Source organism: Oxyura jamaicensis, chromosome 12 (genome assembly GCF_011077185.1).
Source record: "Oxyura jamaicensis isolate SHBP4307 breed ruddy duck chromosome 12, BPBGC_Ojam_1.0, whole genome shotgun sequence".
NCBI lineage: Eukaryota > Metazoa > Chordata > Aves > Anseriformes > Anatidae > Oxyura > Oxyura jamaicensis.
In genome coordinates this window covers 15,249,633-15,272,039 of record NC_048904.1, presented here as the reverse complement: position 1 = coordinate 15,272,039, position 22,407 = coordinate 15,249,633, and the positions used below count along the sequence as shown (strand labels likewise).

Below are 22,407 nucleotides of genomic sequence, written 5' to 3'. Positions count from 1 at the left end.
GGTAAGGATCATCCTGCAGCCCTCCCTTGTGGTGGGTTTCTCTCTCTTCCCCCTAGCCCACCACGTTGTGGCATCTTCCCTCACCAGAAGCAGGAGCAGACCTAACTCCTCTCTGCCATATGGTGTGCTCAACTCACCTCTACGGTTCTAAAAACCCCATTTCAAGTCATCTCAATTCTTTCTTGCCTCAGCCTCCTTCCCTTCTGTCAGCCACCACCAGCTCCCAGTGCTCCCAGTACCTTCTGCTCAGGTGTCTCCCATCACGCCTGTTGGCTCTCAGCAGTTTGTCACTCCGTGCAGGTTTTTGGACGTGCACACTGTAAAACGCCCGATATTGTAGTGCTACTAACACCATCCAGAAATAACAGGTGGGGATATATATATATATATATTTTTGATAGCTCACAGGTGCACGTATTTATTTAGTAAATTATGTTAAAAAAAATGAGAATCACAGCATGTTTAAAGAAATATATGTACATGTGTAATGCCAAGATTTATTTTCCTAGTTCTTTTTCTTTTCTTTTCCTTTTTTTTTTTTTTCCTTTTTGTAATGTCAGGGCTTTTGCTTTGTGATTCCAGCCTTATGTATTTCCTGATTTAATTGGGAATTTATTTGGCATTTAAAAGTCTGCCTTCAATCATTTTCTGTTGTTTAATTTTGTTACTGTTTCCTTTCAATAGATTGGCCTTTGTAGAAGGAAATCAGATAAGTAAAGTTTTTAAGTTTGTCTACAAAATGCATAAAAATGAAATATTTTTTAAACATTTTGCAATGTTATCTTTCTGTTTTCAAAAAATAGATAATCCTAGTACAAACACGTTGCTTAAACACTACATCAGGTTTAATATAATTTCAACGCAAGCTGCCTAATTTCCATGAGTTACGGTGCAAGAGAGGAGCTGAGCTTGGAGAACCTTTAACTGGGAGCAGATGCATCTTTTTTTCCAGCCCACCGAGTCAGTCTTCGCTGTTCTCTTCTCTCTGTTTAGCAGAATTATGTTCAAACAAGGCCAAAACAGCTGATGAGACTCTAAAACAAGTTTAAAGCAAGTTTTGATGTCACATTGACTATTCTCTTACAGTCTTATTCTGATTAGGGACCAGTAAGTATATCAAGAAGCAGGTACAAAAATCAGCTCAAGTCAAGAAAAGATGAAATAAAGGAAACGTTACACATTCTGATATTTTTAATAACAAGTTTGAAGTTCATAGCCCTTATTAGGATTGCTTATATGCATGCATTTCGATGCGCTGTGCAAGTTAATTTTCCTCTGAACAGCTCCGGAGCATTAGATGTGCCTTTTTGGGGCAACGCAGTGTATTGTTATGCAGCACAATACACTGATCACTGGTAATTGGTTTTGTAAAGCAAGCTAGCAGGAACTTGTTTTTCTTTGTGATAAAAATAAGCCAAACTTTACATTTAAAATCAGGTCGTCTTATAAATAATGTAATATTTGGGGATTATGCAGTGTTTTTCTCCTTCAAAGTGCTTTACAGGTGTTAATCTTAGTGACATTAACCGTTCGGTTTTGATGATCCGAATTTGGAAGGCTTGGGACAACTGTGTTTACCAAAAACATGAAGTTTTGGTTCATGGCAAGGCTCCCATTAGACTCCAGGAGGCAGTAGGGTTTCAGCAAGGTTTTGAATGCCTACAAATGCCTGTAGCCACAAAGGATAATTGTTGGTAGCTTGTTGAGGCACCTTAGAGTTTGATGTGCGTTACTAATGTTCATACAAACAGTGCATTTGCAGGAACTAATTAATTAGCCTTACCAGGTCATGCTGGAGTTTCTCAATGCAAGGCATCCTGTTGAAATAGGAAGAGACAAATTCAAATATCAACCTCAATAAGCCCAAACGCTTCATTTAAGGCCCCCAAATTCCAGATATAAAATAGTATTTATTACTCTTTTTATCTCAAGCCTCTAGTATTCATATTAATTGCCTCTCCAAAACCCCAAAGGTTAAGAAACTTCAAGTGATGCCCATCTTCCATATGAGCACCTGACTCCAAAAACCAACAGCTTTCTGTTTTACTGCAGTTCCGATAACGAAGGAAAATTGGCATTGCTGGCATGTGGGCATTTTAATTGCCTGCAGAATTTCCAGCTCTTGCCGGTGTGGGGCATGCAAAGTGCTGACTCTAATCTGTAAGACATTGGAGGCACAAGTGTTTTCCCCTCAGCTACCCTTCATTAGCTCTGTTTGCACTGATTCTCTTCTAGAAATGAGTAAGCAAATGGGGAGATGCCGGAAATCTGCTTTTTGGGTCAGCATTAGTTTTGCATCAGTTGCCCTGCATGCTGTGGCAGCACAGCCTTTCTGTGCTCGTGTCCCCCAGACATGTGTGTCACCGAGCTCCAGAGTCACCGGGAAGGGCAGAAGAGCACCGAGCAGTTGCTGATTCATTGCGTGGCATTTTGTAACAGGCTCTACCTTAATTTTAAGGGCTGAGATAATTTCCTAAAGTTTTGAGCTATTTCATGAAGTGTGCCTGGAGGCCAGGAGGAAACCTGTACTTTGATTATTAAGGAGATGAGCAATTAACATATTTGGATTAACAACATCACTTCAGGTTCGCAGAATGTTGCACGCTGACAAGGCGATAGCGGCTCTGTGCACGTTACACACTTGGCTGCCTTTCTGTGGCACTGGATCTGCTTTAAGATCAGTAAGAAAACCAAAGCAATTGCTGAACGCTGGAAGAAAAAATGTCTGAGATCTTCTCATCGGGATGTTTTATTTCATGAACCACCTTATCTTTCGGAAAGCAGCTCGTTCTTAGATGAGAACAAAACTGGAGGTTGCTTAGCAAATGGAAGGCGAGAGCTCTGAAATTCTTCCCAAAGCCTTTTGTTCTCCCCAGCTCGAGGTTTTGAAAGTTGCAGGGTGTGTTTTTTTCCCTTATGTTTTGATTTGGTTTTGGTATTAAACGCTGAAGTGGTAGAAGGGGAGCAACTCAAATCCGCACAGCGTTGTTTTCTGTCAAATGCGTTGTGCTATAACACAAGGTGGCACAGCAGAACCTAGTACTAGGCATTAGATAAGGCAGATTTAACTAGAGATGTGCCTCCCACATCTTCATCAGGATTTGCACAGCGGGAAACGGAGCGGACTTGGAGCTGTGCAGCTCAGAGGGTTTTATTCCGCCCAGTTTTTCCTCCTACCCGTTCGTGCTGCCTGTGTGGCATTTGGGTGTGAGTGTACTTGTAAATAAGGAGTTCTTATCAGCCACCCTGCAGGTGGGTGCGGTGGCTGCTGCCCTGATTTGGCATTATAATAACCAGTCATAACAGAATTAATGAGCTATCAGAAATCCAAGAAAGGGCTTTGTTTATCACTGTAATTAACTACCTTTGGAGAGTCATTAAAAGCAATAGCAGGTAGGCAAAACTGAGGAAGAAGGATAGTGTTATAATGTACTAGTGGATGGTTTTGTTCTGAGGCAGGTTGTTTTTAAATATATACCCTTGTGTTTCTAAGTCTTTTCTGAATTTAATTGTGGATTTTTATTATATTTTTTTTTCCTACCCAGCATCGGGATTTCCTTTTTCTTCCTTTCCATGTTTCTTCTCCTTTATCAGGCGGACTTTGTTTGTGATGGTGGCAGTAATTCAGACTGTACCAGCCTGTAGGCCCTGTCAAAGCAGTGCCTTTTGTGTTGTCAGGAGCCCGCAGCGTGCCATGGACTGGGGGAGCTGCCAGGCAGGTAGACCAGAGGAACTGGGTGGAGGAGGCTGAGCTTCAGGGCGCTGGCACAGCTGGCTGAGGATGCTGGGGACACAGGGAGGTGGTGTTGGGAGGGATGTGGCAGGTGGATATGGGTCTCCAGAAGTTTGGACTCCGTCCTTATCCTCAAAGGTTAGTTTGAGTTACACAGTTACATACATAGAAGTATACTGAGTTACTGACTTATTGTTATAGAAAACTGTATTTTAAATTGATAGAGTCATGGCAAATCTGTTGTCCTCTAGTCAAAAATTTCTGTCTTAGTGTGCAATGTGTGCATGTGCACACCCCAGGACAGGAAAAGCATTCTGTAAATATTAGCATATTACTAAGGGATGTTGCTTATTAACAGCAACAGCAAACTAGTGCCAGGAGGGCCTATTTGCAGGCATCCCCTTTGTACAAGCTGCTGACCAAATATGAAATAAGAGAACCTGCCATAAACCAAACAGGTTCGAGCATGTGGATTTACACCTTGTAATGGTGCTGCAATAAGTCTGAAGACAGACACCCTTGGGAGATAACTCTGGATGTGACAACAGCAAAATGCATTTTTTCCTCTAGCAGTGTGCTCCGTGCTGAGCTCGGAGAGGCACCTGAGATGGGCCTCCAGGTGCCACCTCCCTTTGGTGCCCACATGGCCATGCCCCAGGACAGCCAACTCAGGTGATGGCATTTTGGGACTGGGCCTCTCCAAGTTAGAAATCAAACCCCTGATTTATTTCGTTTAACTTCAGGGACAACAGAAATTGCAGCGTACTGAAAAAAATGGGACATGCTCTAGAGGTAAAGTATGCAAGTCATAGGTTTTGTGGGCTTGTGGTAAAGGGCAAGTAGCTTCATGCATAGCCACTTACAGTATATGGAAATACGTATAAATTTATATTATGTACACATGTAAATTTATATTATGTTACATGCACGGTCACATATATATAAAGCACATGAAGGTTTCTAATTACTTTCCAGTTCTGGTGTTCACCTTCTCAAATTCCTGAAGTTTAAGAAATTTAATGTCTATGTACGTATTTGTTTAAATATTAACAGAGATTTTCATTTAAGGTAATGACTTCAACTGCTCAAGCTTTAGGAAAAACTCTTCATTTAATGAGCTTCATAAATAAAATTCTAACAACTGCTGACATGCTTCCAGCCATTGGCTGGATGGGTAATGGTTGCACTAATTCTCAATCACTTTATTATCGTACTGTCTTGGCTTTACCATATGTATCTTACTACATAGTTAAATTTATATTTTTGTAGTAATTAAATAACATTTTATTGGCCTATATCTTCTTTATCACTTCTGCAGTCGCTTCTGGTTTGAGATGCTGCAAGTATGACTGGATTTGCAAATGAAGGGAATTGTTTTGCATCCTGACCGAGAATGACTAATTGAAGTTAATACAATTAAACATCTTTAGAGCACCTAAAGCTGAAATTCTTGTTAATGGTGATAATATACTATGCCTCATTATGCTTTTTGCTAGTGCCAGTGGGTTAATAATGCCCGAGATGGTCTCTTGAAAACAACTCATTCCTAGCATTAGCATTCAACATTAGCATCAGAAACGTGGCATTTTTCACTTTATTTGATAGCTACCAAACTTGATTTATGGCAGGGCTAAATTCCTTCAGTGTAAATTATTCTCTCACTTAAAGCTTGTGTTGCAGAGCTGATTTTTTTGCTAGCACAGCGATGCTCCTGTTATGCAGATCACAATGATGGGCAGGAAAGTTGTCCGGGGACGAGGTAGGGGTTTTCTTCTTGGTGGAGCTCCTTACGGCTGTGTGCAGACTTGGGTCTCTTGCTGCCAATTACTCTGGTGCATTTCCTTGATCTTTGTTCACTCTGGAAGAGATCAACTTCCCTCCATTTTTTGATAGTTTCTGTCCTTTATTAAAAATTCTTTGGCAGTGGATTATACAGAATCAGGGGGATTGCTTTGTCACTACCACCTCGTCTCCCCTGCCCCCAGCAGCACTAATGGCCATTAGCGTTAATTATTTAGAGTTCCTTCTTTTGCACACAGAAAATAGCGATCAATGTGCAATGCCATATACAGCTGTGTACCCCCTGATTCCAGTACTTTACCCCTCATCTTTCACAGTGTCTGTTTCCTTTGATACAGCCCTTTTTTTCCCAGGCAGGAATATTTTCTCTGCAAATGTTAACCTTGTGACGCAGACTGAAATGTTTATTTTCTTGTGTTTTTATTCATCGCTCCCTAATTTTCAGCTGTTGTGCATTCTGGGCTGCAGACCACATAAAGGCAAAACCAAATGGGTGATCTCTTCGCCTGGACTCACCTATGGCGCTGTTGTTGTGGGATGCAGGTGGTCCACAGGGTGTCCTGGCTGGAAATGTTAAGCAGTCATGGGAAGCACAGATCTTGTCTCAGTTGTTCTGTTCCGTTGTCTGCAAGAGCACCCAAAAACTGAAAAGTGTTGAGCAGTTGCCACAGAGATTGTTAGCAAGAAATAAGATGATAAATCTAGGTTTGGGGTGGGCTCTTAGCGACTTCAAGCCCCTTTGTCCTGTGGATGGGTTTTGCGAACTGGTATTGTTCCAACTTCAGCTGGATCCCGTTGAAATACATACCTATAATACCATAATATGTTATATATGTGTGTGTGTCATATACACGTATATACATATAAATATTTGGTGGTGGTAGAGGGAGAGGTGTTCACTCCAGCTGACCTTCACATAACTGAGCTGTACAGAGGGGATGACTGGATGTCTTCCTTAAGACTCAGCCTTTGATCATTTTAATCCACTGTGTCTCAAATGTGATGTGTCGGGTGTCCATCTGGGTAATTTGTGGTCTTCTGAGGTCTGTCACCAGAGTCCGGCCCAGGTTATGGTACAGATTTGTAGTTAAATATCGTGGTCTGTGTGTGCTCAGTGAAACAGAATTTGCCACGTGTTGTGGTCTTCCCGTGCTACTTGGGTTGCATAAAGACAAAAAGGGTTGAGAAATGTTCCTGCACAAGTTGAGGACCACTGCGTGTTACAAACAGCAACACCTGGGGGTGACTTCCCCATTTTGTCCCTGGGCTCCCCCATGATCCCCGGCATGTAGGGTTGGGGTACTCACAGCTTCCCAGCACCAAAAGGTTTACCGCAGAAGACTGCAGAATTAACACGTGCTGAATAATATGAAAGGAACTGGCTTGCGACCTTACTGCGTGCACTGCATCATTCACAGCATAATTCGGTGTCACACAGCAGAATATTGCCCGCGATGGGTAAAGGCATAAAGAGTGACGGAGTCAGGGTACAAAACTCGCTTAATGATTTGCATTTTTTTCCCTGCGTTACAAAACATAGTTGAGCAGATGGATGCAGCCAGCTGTACATAGAGCTTTAGGGAGTACTGGGGAAAAAAAGAGAGAGGTTTTGTTAAGATAAATGTAATAATCTCTGTGATAATTAGTTTAATTTAGATCCTTGCATCTGACTCATTTTTGACTAACCTTGTATGAAGCCTTTCTTCCCTTACTGACGAGTCTGCAAATTTAGTGTGATTACAATCCCTTTTTTTGTGCGTGTGGATTGCTCGCTGATCACTGGTATTTTTCATTAAGCAGTTGCTTTATTACATTGTTATTTAGAGGAGAGTAATTTGTGTTTTCTAATTAATTTAATTCCAGTCACATTCTGTAAGTAGCTACAATGAGCCCATTCAAGGGGGTTTGGGTCATACTGACATTGTTTACCAGATGTGCCGGTTTGTTTTAAAACACTGTTAACTCTGTGATGACACCAGCCCCGCTCGCTTGCACTGCTCTGCCTTCCGTCTTCTCTAATCTGCACCTCCAAAAGCCCCCAAGATTAGGAGATGCCTTTACCGTGCTGGTTGGAGATGTCCACGTGGATTAAATCACAGAGGAACCGCGCTGCCAACAGTGTTGGTACAACCTTTACCACTCCCTTGTCTGATTTGAGGGGGGAGAGGTAGCAAGGCCTTGTGTCTTGTCTAGCTGGGGATGTGAATGCCGTGACTCTGAGCACCAAAAATTGGCAAAAATGCCAGGGAGATGCAAAGTGTTAAGTCCACGTGTGGTCCGTGTGCCTCTGAATACTCGTGGGGAGGCTTCAGGAGAGGATGGGCAGCCCCCAGGATGCGCACAACCAGGCAAGGCACAGCATGAGCAGTGCCTGGGTGGTGATGGGACGTGGTTATTGTAACAGAAAATGAACATTGTAATGCAGAGTTGACACCGTCCCGAATTTGGAGGCGTAGGCACTTACGTATGCCGTGAGCTTCTGGAAAAGCTCATCCTTTTCTTGCTTGTGGCACTCCCAGGAGCTGGGGCTTATGCAAGCGCTTTGCGTTCGTCACTGTTAAACAGCACATCCTTTCCATCATCTGAGCATGAAAACTACATGTTACACCTATCATTTGCTCGTTTGGCCTGCTGCGTCAAGAACTGAGTCCCTAATTAGGTGAATAAATAACTTCATTACAGGAAAATGTACAGGCACGTTATTCCCCTGGCTGTAAGCTTGTCCCACAAAAAGCTAACAATATTTGTGAACGTGTTCTGCAGCCACTTATTTTAGTAAAAAGTCAATTACTGCAAATCCTGCAGCAAACACTGGTACAGAGTAACACTGTTAAGATTCATCAGCCTCTAAAGGACCTGCCAAACAATGGCCTTGTGGGCATTTCCCATCATTTTTCAACCGTTTTCCATCTCTTTTAGATTGGAACAGCTAAAATTAATTGCAGACTTTGAAGAAAAGGTTTGTTCGGGAGCTCATAGTTAGTAAATTTTAACATTTAATGGTTGTGATGCAATACACTAAATTCTGGTACAGTTGGAACCGACAGCCCAGCTGCATCTCAGCTTTATATTTTGCAAGGAACAGTGAAATTGCTGCAATACTTCTTCTGGCTCATGTTGCTCTGCCAAGGGTGCGTGCATGCACGGAGCTCTGTCCTACCTATTGATTTAATAGGAAAGAGCATCTCTTGGAAAGAAGAGTAAACGTGTGTGCATGCATGTGGAAGGAGGGGGAGAGAGAATTTCTGTCCGTGTGTCTATGATAAATGATGCCTGCTAAAAATGTGGCTCGCCATGCACGTTATTAGTGCTTTACTCTTTAAGTCCATTATGCAAACGCAGTCACGGCCAGCAGAAATGGAGCTGCAGCGTCAGTTGTTCAGTTCAAACAGTTCTGATGTTTCGATGTCCCTCGATCAATCAGTGCCTGGAGGGGTATCTGCTTGTGCCTGGGAGTGCTCCGCAGTGACGTGCAGAGCGCCGATGTTCCTCAAGAGCAGAAAACATTTCATTTAAAATGCTCATTACAGTTTTCAGCCCTGTCTGCGAGCAGGCAGCAAAGTGAGCTCTGCTTACCGTTTTTAATTGTGGATCTTCCCTATTCAGAACTAACATTTCCCTAATTACCTTAAAATGAGCTTCTTCCTAGGCACATTTGTAATTCACTTGCATCGCTTGTTTTATTCTCTGTGCAAAAGTTAGACGAGGGCATGGTTTTTAGCACAGACAAAATGCATGAAGTAGAAAACATAATGTGGCATAAATGCCACATAAATCACATCCTAAAGACAAAAGCAGATTTCAGACGTCTGAATTACTGAGCACTTAGTGTGGAGGGTAATCTGTGCTTTAGTTTATGGTTCTTTTCTGGAGTGCCACGCAGAGCAAAATGGGGGGGCTCCCTCTCCTCCGGCAGCAGAGGAGGAGGAGGACGATGTGCGGCGTGCCCAGGGGACAGCTTTTCCTGCACTGGGGGTAAACTGCCCCCAGCAAGCTTCTCCTTTGCTGGGAACGGAGCCATGCAGAAGTAGTCGGTACAAATCCCACTTGAGTTCCTTGGCTCACGCTCGTCACAGAGCGAGTAAGAGGCAGCTCCAAAATGCAGAATTGTCCTTGAAAAAACCTTCTCTCGTGCCATCCCAGTTGTTCCTTCCTTTGCATCACCTCCAACCTGTGCAAGCCCCCCTTTCCCCTAGCATCTCCCCCAGGGTCAGGGCACTGGCAGTGTTGTTCTCAAGCCACAGCTCCCTGAAACTGTAACTAACAGATAAAATCTCTGGCTTCAGACATTTGTACTTGGGATGGACAGGAAGGAAACGTGTTTTCTCAGTGGCTTTCACGCTTTTAGGGATAAAAGCTCACTCCCCCGTGTGCTTTTCTTTTCCATTGCCCAGCCAGCACCTCCCAGCTCGAGCCGATGTCGGTTTTTCTCTCCAAAAAAAAAAGAAATCTATTTCCAGAGAAATACTTTTTAAAAAATCAACCTGTTCCCCCTGCGCTGCTGTGATTGGCCCGGTAAAACCGACAAGGCGATCGCGTCAAAAGGCAAACATCCTCGGCTTCGCTGGGAGCCGAGGCTCCCGTTAAGCCGGGGGGAGCGTTGGCGATTCTGCCCAGGCGCTGGGGCTCGCTCGGCGCCTGCCGCGGGCTGTGGGTTTCTCTCGCAGCCTGCCGGCTGCTGCGGCACAAGGCAGCATAGCTAATGCAGCGCCAGCGCTCCCCCCGCGCCCTCGCTCCCGTCTCGCGCTGCCTCTCCCCGGGCTTTGATTCGATATGAACAGACTGGGAACTCCGGCGCGAGAGGGAAAGCTGACCTAACTCTGCAGATGGCCACGTTCGGATGAAAACACCTAGGCGGTTTTTCTCTGAGGGCAGGTAACGTTTCGCTGCTAACGCTCATTTTTTCCCTTGTTGCCATTTTTCAGGACTGCCGGTCCCAAAGAAGAGCCCAAAGTCGGTAAGCACTTTTTTTTTCACCTACTATTTTTGTCTGTCTGTCTGGTTTAAGGGAGGAAGGGGTGAGTTTGGTTTGTTTTTGTTGCGGGCTTTGATTGCTTTAAGTTGTCTTTCTGGGCAGCCGTGATTACCTTGCACAGCTTGTGCTGCATGGGGAGATGAGAGCGGGATGCAGTGCAGAAGAGGGGCTGGTTTGCAAATAAAGCCTCAGGTTTACAGATCCCCTTCCCTGGCAGATGAGCTTCTCTCCTGTTTAACTTACCAAAAAAAGAGCTATTGTTTCCTTTTGGAAAGATGGGAGGCTCCACCTTCTTGCCAGATAGCGGTTTCTGTCGGGTGTTTGTAGGCACCAACCTTTTCCATTAACTCCCTGAGTTTTCCTGAGCACCCTCGGCTGAATTATTGACAGAATGTGACAGCGTGTACCTTGCCGAGAAAGACAAAGCCTGACCGGAGCGCGTTTGCAGCTTCATGTGAATGCAGGTTGCTCTCCGAGTGCTTGCTCTGGAGGCATTTTCCTTCTGAGCAGGGTTGTGCTGCAGGTGTGAGTTGTCTTATTGCAAAGAAAAAAAAAAATGGGCATTTTCTTGTCCCTCCTGATCTTATTTCACGTAAAGCTGTTAGCTGGATGACATGCTAGCTAATAGCGTGCAAGCTGTGAGCTAAAGTGTCATTAAAGCTCCGAGCATGATACTGTGGAAAAAAAATTAACGTGCTATTTATATGCAATGAAAAGAAATGCTTTATTTTTAAGGGGAATGGAGGACTGAAGCTTGAAAGTTTCCAGTTTGCTAATGAGAGGAAGGGGGGAAAAGAGCTCTGGGGAAGCAGAGCGCATGAGGTCTTTGCCGTGCTGCGAGACCGTGCGAAACTTCGCCGACACTCCCCCTGGGTGCCAAAACCCGCAGCTGGGCGCCCGCCGCCTTGCTGCAGAGCTGGGCGAGAGCCTCGCCGAGGGTCTGAGCAGAAGGCTCCCGCTTTCCGTACGAGTTCTCTGTTCGTCCCAAAAGAAAGCCCTGAAATAATTAATGTGATTCTGATGGCTTAGGGCAGCGCTGATTAAAGTCACGTGAGCCCAGGCCTGTGCCGCTGTCAGCTCGCATTAATGCGGAGAGGCAGAAGCGCGGGGTGTGCTCCCTCGCAAATCGCGGGCATGTCAGACCCTCTGCGCTCGCCTCTGTGTCATATGCAGGGATTAATTCAGCCCTCGGTAAGACAGAAGCCAGCGTGTGAGATGTACGCAGCTGGCACGTTTCTTTTCTCTGCCTGCACATTTTTCCCCGGTCGGAGCGGGAGCTGCTGCACTCGCTTCAAAGTCTGGCTGCCGGCATTAAACCAGCCCTGCTGAGCGACTCCTGAGCCTGCCCCGTGTGTTCGGAGTTGGGGAGCGGGCTCCTGCCCTCAGACACCTGTCTGGGGGGCAGTGATGCTCCCTGAGAGTCTGAGCAGTAGCAAAATTGGGGTAATCCTGCCTCAGGGAACAAAGCCACTGCCTGCAAACAGGTGCAGCACTGCAACGGCAGGTTTCCTCCTACTCTTAGCTCGGAGGAGCAGGCCAGCCCTGGGGAAGCAGCCCCTCGTGTGCCTCTCCTGAGCCCATCACCTTGCTCTAGGTTCTCTCCAGCAAATTTTACTACAGCCCCAGGCGATGCTGTCGCATCTGAAGCTGAGGACTCACAAAAAGCCGAGCCTCCTATTCCCGCTGCCTGTCTCCTATTCCTGCTGCCTGCCCGTGGATCATTTGCATCGGCAATTAGCAGCACCGTGTTGCACCGCTGCACCACCACGCTGCTGCATTCCACGGCGGGCACAGCGGGCGTGTGGAGCCGCTGCCTCTATCCCCGGTATCAGTGACATGCAGGGGCTGAGCACAGAAACCCACAGCAAAGCCCCTCGGGGAACCCAGGGTCAGGGAAAAGCACTCTTGTCCTGGCAGAGCAGAGCCAGGCCTGCCCGCTGCTGTGCTCCGCGCTGAGCACGAGCTCAGGTCTTCATCCTCTGCTCCTCTCTGCTCAAGTGAAAAGCCCACCCTTGTTACCCCCTGTCCTTTCCCAAATCCTTGGTGGACTCTCGACTTACTGCCAGCAGCTGTCTCTTTCTCCAGCAGGCCCTATTTTTAGCTGTCAGCCCCAGTCCTGTGTTATCAAAAGGCTGACTTCAGGCTGTTGGGGAAGGTGTCGGAGGCCCCTGGCGAGGTTTTGTTCCTGCTGGAGCTGTGGCAAGGTCTGGGAATACTTTGCTACCTCGAGTTCAGTTTTTCTGGGCTGTATTTTTCAGCCTGTGCATCTTCTGATGAGCTTTGTTGTGTTTCTTTGTTGTGATTCTGCTTCTTTTATTTTAGGGAGAGTTTTTTAACCTTGGTGAAAGAGCCAAATTAGATTAAAAATATATATATCTTCAGAGCCAGACCTTCAGATCTTGAAGTTTGCAGCCAGGGACTGGGCACTTCCTTCCCCCTATGCTGCGCCCAAGGATGGATCCACAGCAGCTCTCTGTGCTGCTTTGTTTTCAGTTTCCCATTGATTCATCTTTAAATGCAAATGCCCAGTACTTCTGTATTGACTCTCTGGGGATACAAATTTTCAGCGTGAAAGTTCAGTCTAGCGTAGCAATTTCCCCGGCAATTATCCTGGTATAACATGGATGAAAACAAACTTTTCTATTTCCTTTTTTTTTTTTTTTTTTTTTTTTTTCTTTTTGCTTGCATCAAAACACTCCACAAGGGGGCAAAGATTCTCATTCCCAGCTCTGCTTGCTGTCACTGCCAGCACCAGCTTCTCCCAAAATGCTCTCGAGCAGAAACTCTGCAGCTTGATCAGCAGCAGACGAGATCACCGCAGAGAGAGAAAGTGCCAAGCCCTTCCAAAAAGCTTACTCTTCTCTCGGTACAACATCAACGTGGCTGAACTCTGGCCCAAAGTGCAATTCCTGTGCGCAGCCTGGCCCTGCGGAGAGACTTGCCGCGTATTTCGGGTGGCGAGGCAGTACCTAGGGCTCTGCTTCGTGTCCTGTTTTTGTCAGGAGAAATCGCTTCACAGCACCATACGACACATCCCTCTCCGTTCAGAGAGCATTTTTCCTCACCTTGTCACGCCGGGGGAGCCAGCAGCCCTCCCCTCTTGTGGTTTCATGACTGGGGACTCCTGTGCCAAGCCTTTGGTGTGGGCTTGCTGCAGGACACGCTCCCTGCTGTGGGCTTCTCGGCCTGACGCAGCCGTACAGGGCCGCAGGCAGCAGTTAGTGCCCCAGCCCTGTCACGGGCCTCCGTTGTTTTAGCAGCCACTGTACAAAGTAACAGTTTATTCGTTTAGCATGAATGACAAATGGGGCTTTGCTGTGTGGGGATCTGCAGCATCTTTCAGGCTCTTGCACACTTTTGTAATCAGTTTTCCTCCTGTGTCCCTTGAAGCCCGACAGCCTCAGGCTCCTCAGCTGACATCGCCTTTGCTTTTTTCTTCCCTTCCTGTCGTCAGAGGACGGTGAGGTGCTCAGGGACTGCTCCGGGACAAGCCACCTTTGCTGCATGTGTTTGTTGGGGACAAGGAATCCTGCAAGGCTGCTGTGTCCCAAACACTGACCGCTGCTACCTCCTCTGCTCACTCCAAAGAGTCGGGGTGCTCCTGCTGCCGTGGGTAGCTCAGTGCCCCATGCTTTTGTAGCTGCTGTCAAAGTCGACGCAGTTCAGCTGGTCTGCTCCTCTTTGCACTGAAAAAGGACAGCGAGAGCATCGCGGGGCGAGGCCTGCCCCAGACAGCTCACTTGGCCCTGACTTGGCTGCCTTCTGCCTGTGTGGGAGCTGGTGGATGTGGGCAATCCGACCTGGACCCACGGCCCCAAAGCTAGAACAAGGCAGGAAGCAGAGGAGAGCCATCCTTCCACCGGTGTAACGTTGGCTCAGCTCTCTTGGGAAAACTCGCCCTTTGCACCAAGGCACAAACTTCATCATCTGGGCAGTCCCCATTTCAGGAGCTCCTTCAGAGCTGAAGCCGATACAGCGCGTTAAAAGATGTTTGTGTCCTAATCTACTGATGTGAGAGTTGATTAATGTTGTCTCAAATTAATTTAATTACATATATCCACAATTTCCATGGTTGTCTTCCCTTTTCCCTGCTCCCTTCTTCAACTCCCAAAATGAGATACTGCAGGCTTTTAAAAGCATTATAGTTTGGAAAAGCAACTGCCCCTCTGAAAAAGTTTTCCCCTATTTCTTGGAAAATGTCTGTGTATTTGCAACTGCAACCCGGGTTTAATTAGAGGTGGTTCTGCTTGAGATGAGCTGACACTTCCATTTGCAACCCAAATGAAAAACAGAATTTGTAGTTTGTTCAGTGTTTAGACCTTCCATCTCATAAAGTGAGAGCACTCCCAAAAGTTCAAACTTTGTTTCTCTTTAGATCAGGAAGTTTTCAGAGTTCCCTGCATTTCCCCGAGGGTTGAATAAAGCTTCGCATTTGAGTCCCTCTCTTCTCCAAGTTCTGTAAACCAGCTAGTTCCAGTGACATTGGCCTGAAGTTTCGCAGGATGCTTTCAGTTATTTTAGTAGTTTGGCCAAACAAACAAAACAATCCAGATGGTTGAACGGAGAGTTGTAATGTGTCTTTTTGTCTCTTTTTCTTTCTTCTTTTTTAAGTTACAAAGGAGTGATTATCCACAGCATAGATGTTTTTAAACTGCTTCATTTAAAAACTGAAGGGCTGCATGTGAATTAGCTTCTTTTACCACTTAAAAAGCTGAAAATGTTTGAAATTGGTTCAGATATTTGTATTTGAAAGTCTGTGGATGAGTAATCACAGCAGGTATGTTTTGTTCAAAATTACTTTAAAGGACAAAGGCAATTTCACATTCTAGTCAATCGAGACATCATTTAAAAAAAATGCTAGTGGTGGATCAACAACGTGAATATGGGGCTGCAGTGTCAAAGCCATTTGGGCTGTTGGAGCTGGGTTTTTTTCTCGATGTAAGCCCAAAAATATGTGCAATTTAAAAAAAAAAAAAAAAAAGGATTATTGTTAAGACTGCAAAAAGGTTGCTTTGATATGGTGACTTTCTCTCTGTAATTAGTTCAGCCCTGCTGTGATGGAGCATTGCCCACCCAGGGTTTTGCATTCAACGGGTCCCCAGACCCATGTGCACTTAGCCCCTTGTGCTGCCCTGCTCTGTTTGCCACTGGCTCTTCTCCCTACCCTGTCTTATTTTTTTACAGAAGGGTCTCTCAAAGCAGTGGCTCCTGTTGCAGTGTTTTCAGGCACCACCTGCCAGTAGGAGGTTCTAATATTTTTTTTTTGCCTGAGGTTTCTAGGTAGCGCGTGGGTGACCCTTTGTAGCCAGGGCATCGTGGCCGTTGTAGAAGCAACGTGCTGGTTCCCTGTGCAGGTGGGAGGTGGGACTTGACCTGCACACCAGCCCAAGGTCATCTCCAAAGAGCATTGAGAAGCCTTTGCTGTACGGTTCGGGGAGCTCTTTTTGAGGGAGGATTTTGCTGCGTATAGAGTAGCATAAATTCTGGCGATGCAAATGTGACTTGTGCTTCATCTGAGCACACCGGTGTGAATTTGAGTTAAGAATTATGCACCTGCTTAGCTAAATATTGAGCAGACAGGGCTCTCGACACACTGCTGTTGAATAAGCTTTGAATTTAGGCGGATGTGTTTTTCCCTGTTTTAAAGTGCTCGGTTAAAGCAAGGAAATCAAACAGCAAATAGACATTTTCGCATTTGTGAAGGTCTGCTGTAATCCTCGGGATGCTCTGGGGAGCAGAGACATGAAATTGGTACTCCGCTGACAACCCACTCGTGATGCAGGGATTACAGAGGAAAAGTGATCTTTCATAGTAAGGACTGTGCCTGCATCTGTTTCAGGGGGACCGTTTATGTTTTCCCAGTGAAATCTGGTAGTTTTTCTGTTTTCTTGCAAGCTCATGTTAGACCCTAATGTGATCTGTGTAGAAGGTGATTCAGTTTTCCTGACTTACTGTAGGAAAAGAGAAGTGCACTGAAACTTGTAACCTATAATGAGCTTTAGATTTGTTTTATGTGGAGATGGAGAACCACATGTTTTTTATGATAAATGACTTTGTTTTGCATATCTCTTTCTGTCAGTCTGTCTATCAAAATCTGCCATCAGGGAGTTTAACTGTACCCAGAATTAACTGGTGGCAGCAAAACTGTGATTTATATATTTACTTCTGTGCATGCAGAAACCCTGATCAAAGAAGGGAGAAAAATTGATGGAAAACACCCACTCAAAGACCAATAACCGTCTGTTCTCTCTCTTTCCTCTCGCTTTCTCCCTTCCAGCAACCACTTGAAAGGAAAGACAGCCAAAACAGTTCTCAGCACAGCGTCTCGAGCCACCGCAGCGGGCACACCGCTTCCCCCGTTCACAGCGCACAGGTGCTGCCGGACTACGCCGCCGCCGAGCCGCCCGCCGCGGATCAACCGGACGGCTCTGGGCAGAAAAAGCCAGATCCATTCAAAATCTGGGCCCAGTCCAGGAGCATGTATGAAAGCCGACGTGAGTATGAAACAGGTGTGGTTGCTAAGGCTACGGCTCTGGCAGCTGCGCTCTCTCTCTCTCTGTTTTCTTTGCAAAGAACTGCATCTTTTAGATTTGTGTTGGAAATATAAGGCTTTGGTTTGTTAATCTGCTATCTGTTAGTGATGTGCACCTCACAGAGGTGCAGCTTCCTTTCTGGTGAGGAATTAATTTAGATCATCTCCAGGAAGGGGCACTTAGACCAAAGCTTGATTCTAAGAATCCCATTAAAATTAAAGACCATTTTTCCCTATTTTTTTATTTTGTTTTTTAAATTAAATTGAAGGAGAATTTCAAAGTTTGTTCTTTAGATCCTAAGCTCTTTTTGGGGTTAAGACTCATTGACTGATATGCACAGGAATTTCAGTAAGGAGGGGAAATGTTTAGTTTGCTGAAATTCATATCAGATGCTTTCCAGTCTCACTCTAGGGGGGAGAAAATCCAGCTAAGCCATTTTACTTTAACCAGAATAGACACTTTAGCAATACAGCTATCCAATGCATATTGTAAATGGCTTTTAAGGCAATTAATAATCTGCACACTTGTCTATTAGTTCAGCAGGACTTTGGCTCTGCTCCAAAGCAATAAATATGGTTTCAATCAGTTTCTTCTCCACAAACAAAATAAACATGCTGGCTTTGCTTTAATTGCACTGCTGAAGATGATCAAATCTGCAACAGCTTCTTAAAGAAAGAGTTAGAGTATTAGGTTCATTTCCAAAAGCAACGGTTCTTTTGGTTCCTGTAAGGGGAGATTCAAAGTCTTGGTGCCATGAGAGTATCACCTGGAGTTTGGTTTTATTCTGCTAATTGGAAATTGGTAGAAACGTTCTGAGATGAACACTACCCCAGAATGAAAAATGGTAGGACTGTTTTTTTCTGACCAAATGAATCACTTCTAAATCTTATGTCCTGGAAAAAATTAAATCATGAGTCACAGTTTCTTGGCTGAAGATGCATCTCTTCAGATTGAATATCTCAGCAATGCAGTTTGTAGGTGTCTCAGCTTCTGTGCAATGCTTCCTTTCCCTCTCCAGGGTCTAGGTACATTCCTGCCCATGCAGGCTCTTGGGTCCGGTCATGCTGATCTAAAGAGAAGTGCAGAGACTGAACTTGCACATGCAGCTCGTTGAAATAGAAAAAGGGGCAGAGAGCTGAGGAGCAGTGACTTTTCAGCCCAGCAGAGCTCCTCCTTCCCCTGCCCACATGGCCGAGGCCAAGGCTGTCCCATGGCACCAGCATCACCCTTGCTCAGCTCGCCTTCCTGTAGGCACCATGCTGCCATTGCCTCTGCCCCCCTGCAGCTACTTAGCTAATTCCTAATTAACAGTTTAACTCATACTAATTAGTCATTAATATCAGCTTAGCAGCCTTAACTCCTGCCTGTCTTTCCCAATAAAATCCTGAGGCTGAGACGCAGAAATCCTGAAGGGCACATACAGGCCGTCATCTTCTGTGGCCACCTCCTCCGCCATGTGCTAAATCCTCGCTCTTTCCATGATGGCTGCAGGTATCTCATAGAGGCTTTTCTCCTGTCTGTGAGTAGAGCCCTTCCAGAGCCTGTTTCACCATCTCTGACCTGCTGGTTTCCCACACCTCGTCTCTCCCTGTGCCACAACCCTCTCTGCTGAGGCCTTGCTCTAGTTTGGATCTGCCATGCTCCTTCAGCTCCCCTCTCACAGCTTGCCATGGCCAGCATCTCTGTGTAGTAGGGTCAATCCTCTTCTGTTGCTTCAGTCCTCATCTCCTGCCACTTTTATCAGATGAAACCTCCCTGTTTGGACATCAGTGCTTTTCTACCACTTTTTTTGTCCTGTCATTATTTCCTTCCCAGGAAGGTGTTTATTGAGACTTGCTGGTTTCATGCATACGAGATTTTTTGGGTAATGTCAAAAGTGTGATGAGGCCATGTCTCTTTGTATCCACGTGCCACTGTAAGTGTGCAGAATCCTTTGGATTTCAGCCCCTAAGATGAAGTGAAACTCATTCTTTGTGGATTAATCTATACTCTTGCCTTGTGATGGGGCTTTGCTGCACCTAACAAAAGGTGAAGAAAACCAGGAAAGTGATGGTCCAAGTGAACAAGGCTGCTGGACACGCTGTATTTCCTGTTGCGATCTGATCCCATAGTGTGACTGGTGGGTTCTTTTATAGATCAGTGGCCAGCTCTTGCTCCTTCCCCCACCAAGCCTTCCCCTTTCATCCTACTCCCCAGTCTCATGAATGGAGACCATGGTTCACAGCCGAAACCCAGCACCTCCTCGGCTTGGGGTGAGCTGCTGCATTTCCTTCCCCGTGTTTGGTCTGCATGAGAAGTGGGCAATTATTAGCTGCTCTGTTATGAATGTGAATCATCCCTTGGAGACTTGCTTCCCAAGCACCAGCTGTGTGCCTCTTGGAGTGCTTGTGAGATGGGAGAAACCAAGCCCTGGGCCTTGGGCTTCGCTGACTGCTCCACGTGTGGTGTTCTTTGTGGTTTCGCCCAGCTGCAGTTCAGTTTAACTCCAGTTCCTTCTTTGGCTGTCATATTGTTGTGTCTTTGCTTGAGGACTCGTTTCCTTTGCCTTTGGGGCTGAAGTTGGCATCTGTTCTCCCTTGATGTCTGTAGCTTTGGGTGCTGGGTGTGACACTCTGCATTCTCCTGAGGAAGACATGAGCAGGACTAAATTAGTATCTGTTACATGGTAGGAGGATGCCACCCTTGTGCCAGTGCTGAGACTGGCTGATGAATCCTGTTTTGGGGGGTTTTGGTGGGCCCTAGAAGCCCCTGCTGCCCAAGGAGCCCCAGGTCAGCTCTCCCTGCTGCCCAGGCCAAGGGGCTTTCTGTTGATTCATTGCCTTACTTCACTTACTTATTTTCAATAAGCCTGAAAGGGATAATAAAATGGTCTTTTGAGAGGCAGGTTTTTGAATCCCCAACAAGTGGATTGAAAAACAGCAACAATCCTCTGTGTTGAAGTGTATGACGAAGTGGAGGAGAGAATTTCAGAGCATTGGATCATCACCAGTCTTTTATTTAGTCCCATTTGTGAAATCATTTGAGTATAAAGATAACATAGTGCAGTTTTTCAAGTGCAGTTGACACAAAAAGGTGAATTCATTAGCCACAGCTCAGCCAGAATTTTTTACCCTCTAAAAATAATAATATAAAGAGGTTTAATTCAACATATGAATACATTGTCTCCAGGATGTTTCTAAGAAGCACTGAATCTATAATGACCACCTACTGCCTTTTTAACTGGGAGTGCATCCCACTGTTATTAACGTTAATGATGTAGACATGGGAAGCACACAGGCAACAATTTAATTTTTCAGAATCGGTGAAGAGCACTCTTCCTTTCTTTGAGTATTTTTTGGACTTCTGTATAATAAAAAAGACTATATTTGACCTATCTGGCATGTCTCACTGAAGCCATTGGTAGAGAAGAATTTGGTTCAAAAGTGCTGAATAACCCATGCTGTTGTAAAAACATGTAGGTTTTGATTTGCCTGATGCATCTTAATATCAGGAGGTGCTCAGATTCTGTGGAGGAGAGCTACAGATGCTGCCTGGGAAAGAGAAAAAAATAAAAATAGAAGGAAGAAAAAATAGGCTAGAATTAATAATGCAAAGCTGAGCACTGGCTCCATAACTGTGTCTGGACTTTGGCTGAATGGCAGCAGACGAGAACTGCAGCTTTAAGTTCCTTCACATGCAGCTCCCCTAAGTGTTGGGATCAGGCCCCCAAGGTGCTCAGGGCTCGGGCTGCTGTCCAGGAAGGCTTAAATTCAAGCTGTAAACCCAAAGAGACTTGGATGCTTTAAGGCTAAGGCTGAGCTCAAATGCTCTGCTGCAATCTGGCCCAGAGTTGCAATACTTACTGGATTAAGACTTTCAAGAATAGTCAGATTTGTGTTGAGTGAATCCGAAAACAGATCATTTGGTGGCAATAACAAATGCACTCTTTGCTGGTGCTAAGTTTCAGCTGGCTGAGCTCCGCTTGATGGGTAACTCATTGCCGCTCATGGGAGGTGTGTACATGAATCAGAGAGAAGGATGAACCCTTAAGGTTTGAGAAATGGAGCACTTCCAAGACCAGGAATGACATGCATGAAGAGCCCTCAGTGAGACAAACAGTAATTGAATAGTTTACTGGAGAACCACAATTCTGAAATCTTGTACTGTTTTATTGAAAATACATTTTTATAATATGCTTTTTATTTTTCAATGTATTATTAAACTTCCTTAAAGATTAACACAATCTGTTGTCAAATTTTTCTCATGTGGCCTGATTGCTTTGCAAAATACCGTATCCTACATATGGCCATCTGTCAAAACAGCAGTGACAAAATGAATTAATCTGAATTGCAGATGTGTTAATGAATCCCTTTGAAGGGCTTAAGTATTTAATTAAAAGTAAAGCAGAACACTATAGATAATTTTTAAAGCTTTTAAAATATTCTAATTTATCTTTAATATTTGAATTTTATTTTCAGGCACATAATTTATTTGGTAGGATTTTCTCTCCCCAAATCTCATTAAAATAATACAAACAAGGCATGACCCCAGTGTGTAGCGTTCACTCACCAGCAATTACATAGAATTAAAAATATTTGCACAATGATACCAAACATGAGATACTTTCTGCCTAAAATAGAAAAGAAAAGTACTCTCAGGAAATTGCAGTCGCCTTCCGAACAGGCTGACTTTAAAGACAATAGTTAGGAAAGGGCCTTTGGTAGGGTTATGTCCTTTTATTACATGAGCAGGAGAGAAACGGTTACAATCGTACACTTGGGCACACAGATGTGGCCATACCCTTAGAGGATGCCTTGCTAGGAGGGGCTGTAGTGCTCGCAGCACGGTGCAGGAGCAGCAGAGGCTGCAGAGCGGTTTACAAAGCTGGCTCATGAGCAGGCTTTGCTGAGGTTCGTCTGGCACCAGCTCGGTCCCTGGCTCAGCCCAGGGCAGTGCATCTTCCCAGACCTCAGTGGCAGGACTCAGTCTTCTTGGCAGGAACATGCTGCAGCCTTCTCTAAAGCTTTCCATGCAATCAGATGGGCTGATGAAAAAGGGAAGAAAGCAAAACTGCAATTTTCCTGCACCGGGATAGTTTAGAAAGTGGGGCTCTCCAGTGAATATGGAATCTGTCAAGACTTACGGCTAAATCATGGGAATTTTCAACACTGAAACTCTCCATCAGCTCCAGTGAGACTGTTCACTCATAATTTCAGGCTTGTCCTTATATACTTTCACTGAATCTGAGCCTTAAAACTTTTCTATGTTGCCAAGCTGTGAGTCACTGCAAGTGTTGCTGCCTCAAATGAGCTAGTGACTAAAGCGAGCTCATACTGATTATTTCTGAATCTGTGTTTTCTTGAAACTGATATCACACCAGGGAGATA

At 45.2% G+C, this 22,407-nt stretch overlaps 1 protein-coding gene across 28 annotated transcripts in view; it reads left to right on the top strand.

The window, feature by feature from the left end:
• Window positions 1-22,407, top strand: part of MAGI1 (membrane associated guanylate kinase, WW and PDZ domain containing 1) — a 274,668-nt gene that overhangs the window by 227,677 nt on the left and 24,584 nt on the right. For all 28 annotated transcript variants that reach the window (XM_035338225.1, XM_035338235.1, XM_035338224.1 and 25 more), the window contains 2 exons: window positions 10,459-10,490; window positions 16,786-17,002. In XM_035338225.1, the coding sequence (XP_035194116.1) occupies window positions 10,459-10,490; window positions 16,786-17,002 (249 nt within the window). The remainder of the gene's footprint in view (window positions 1-10,458; window positions 10,491-16,785; window positions 17,003-22,407) is intronic.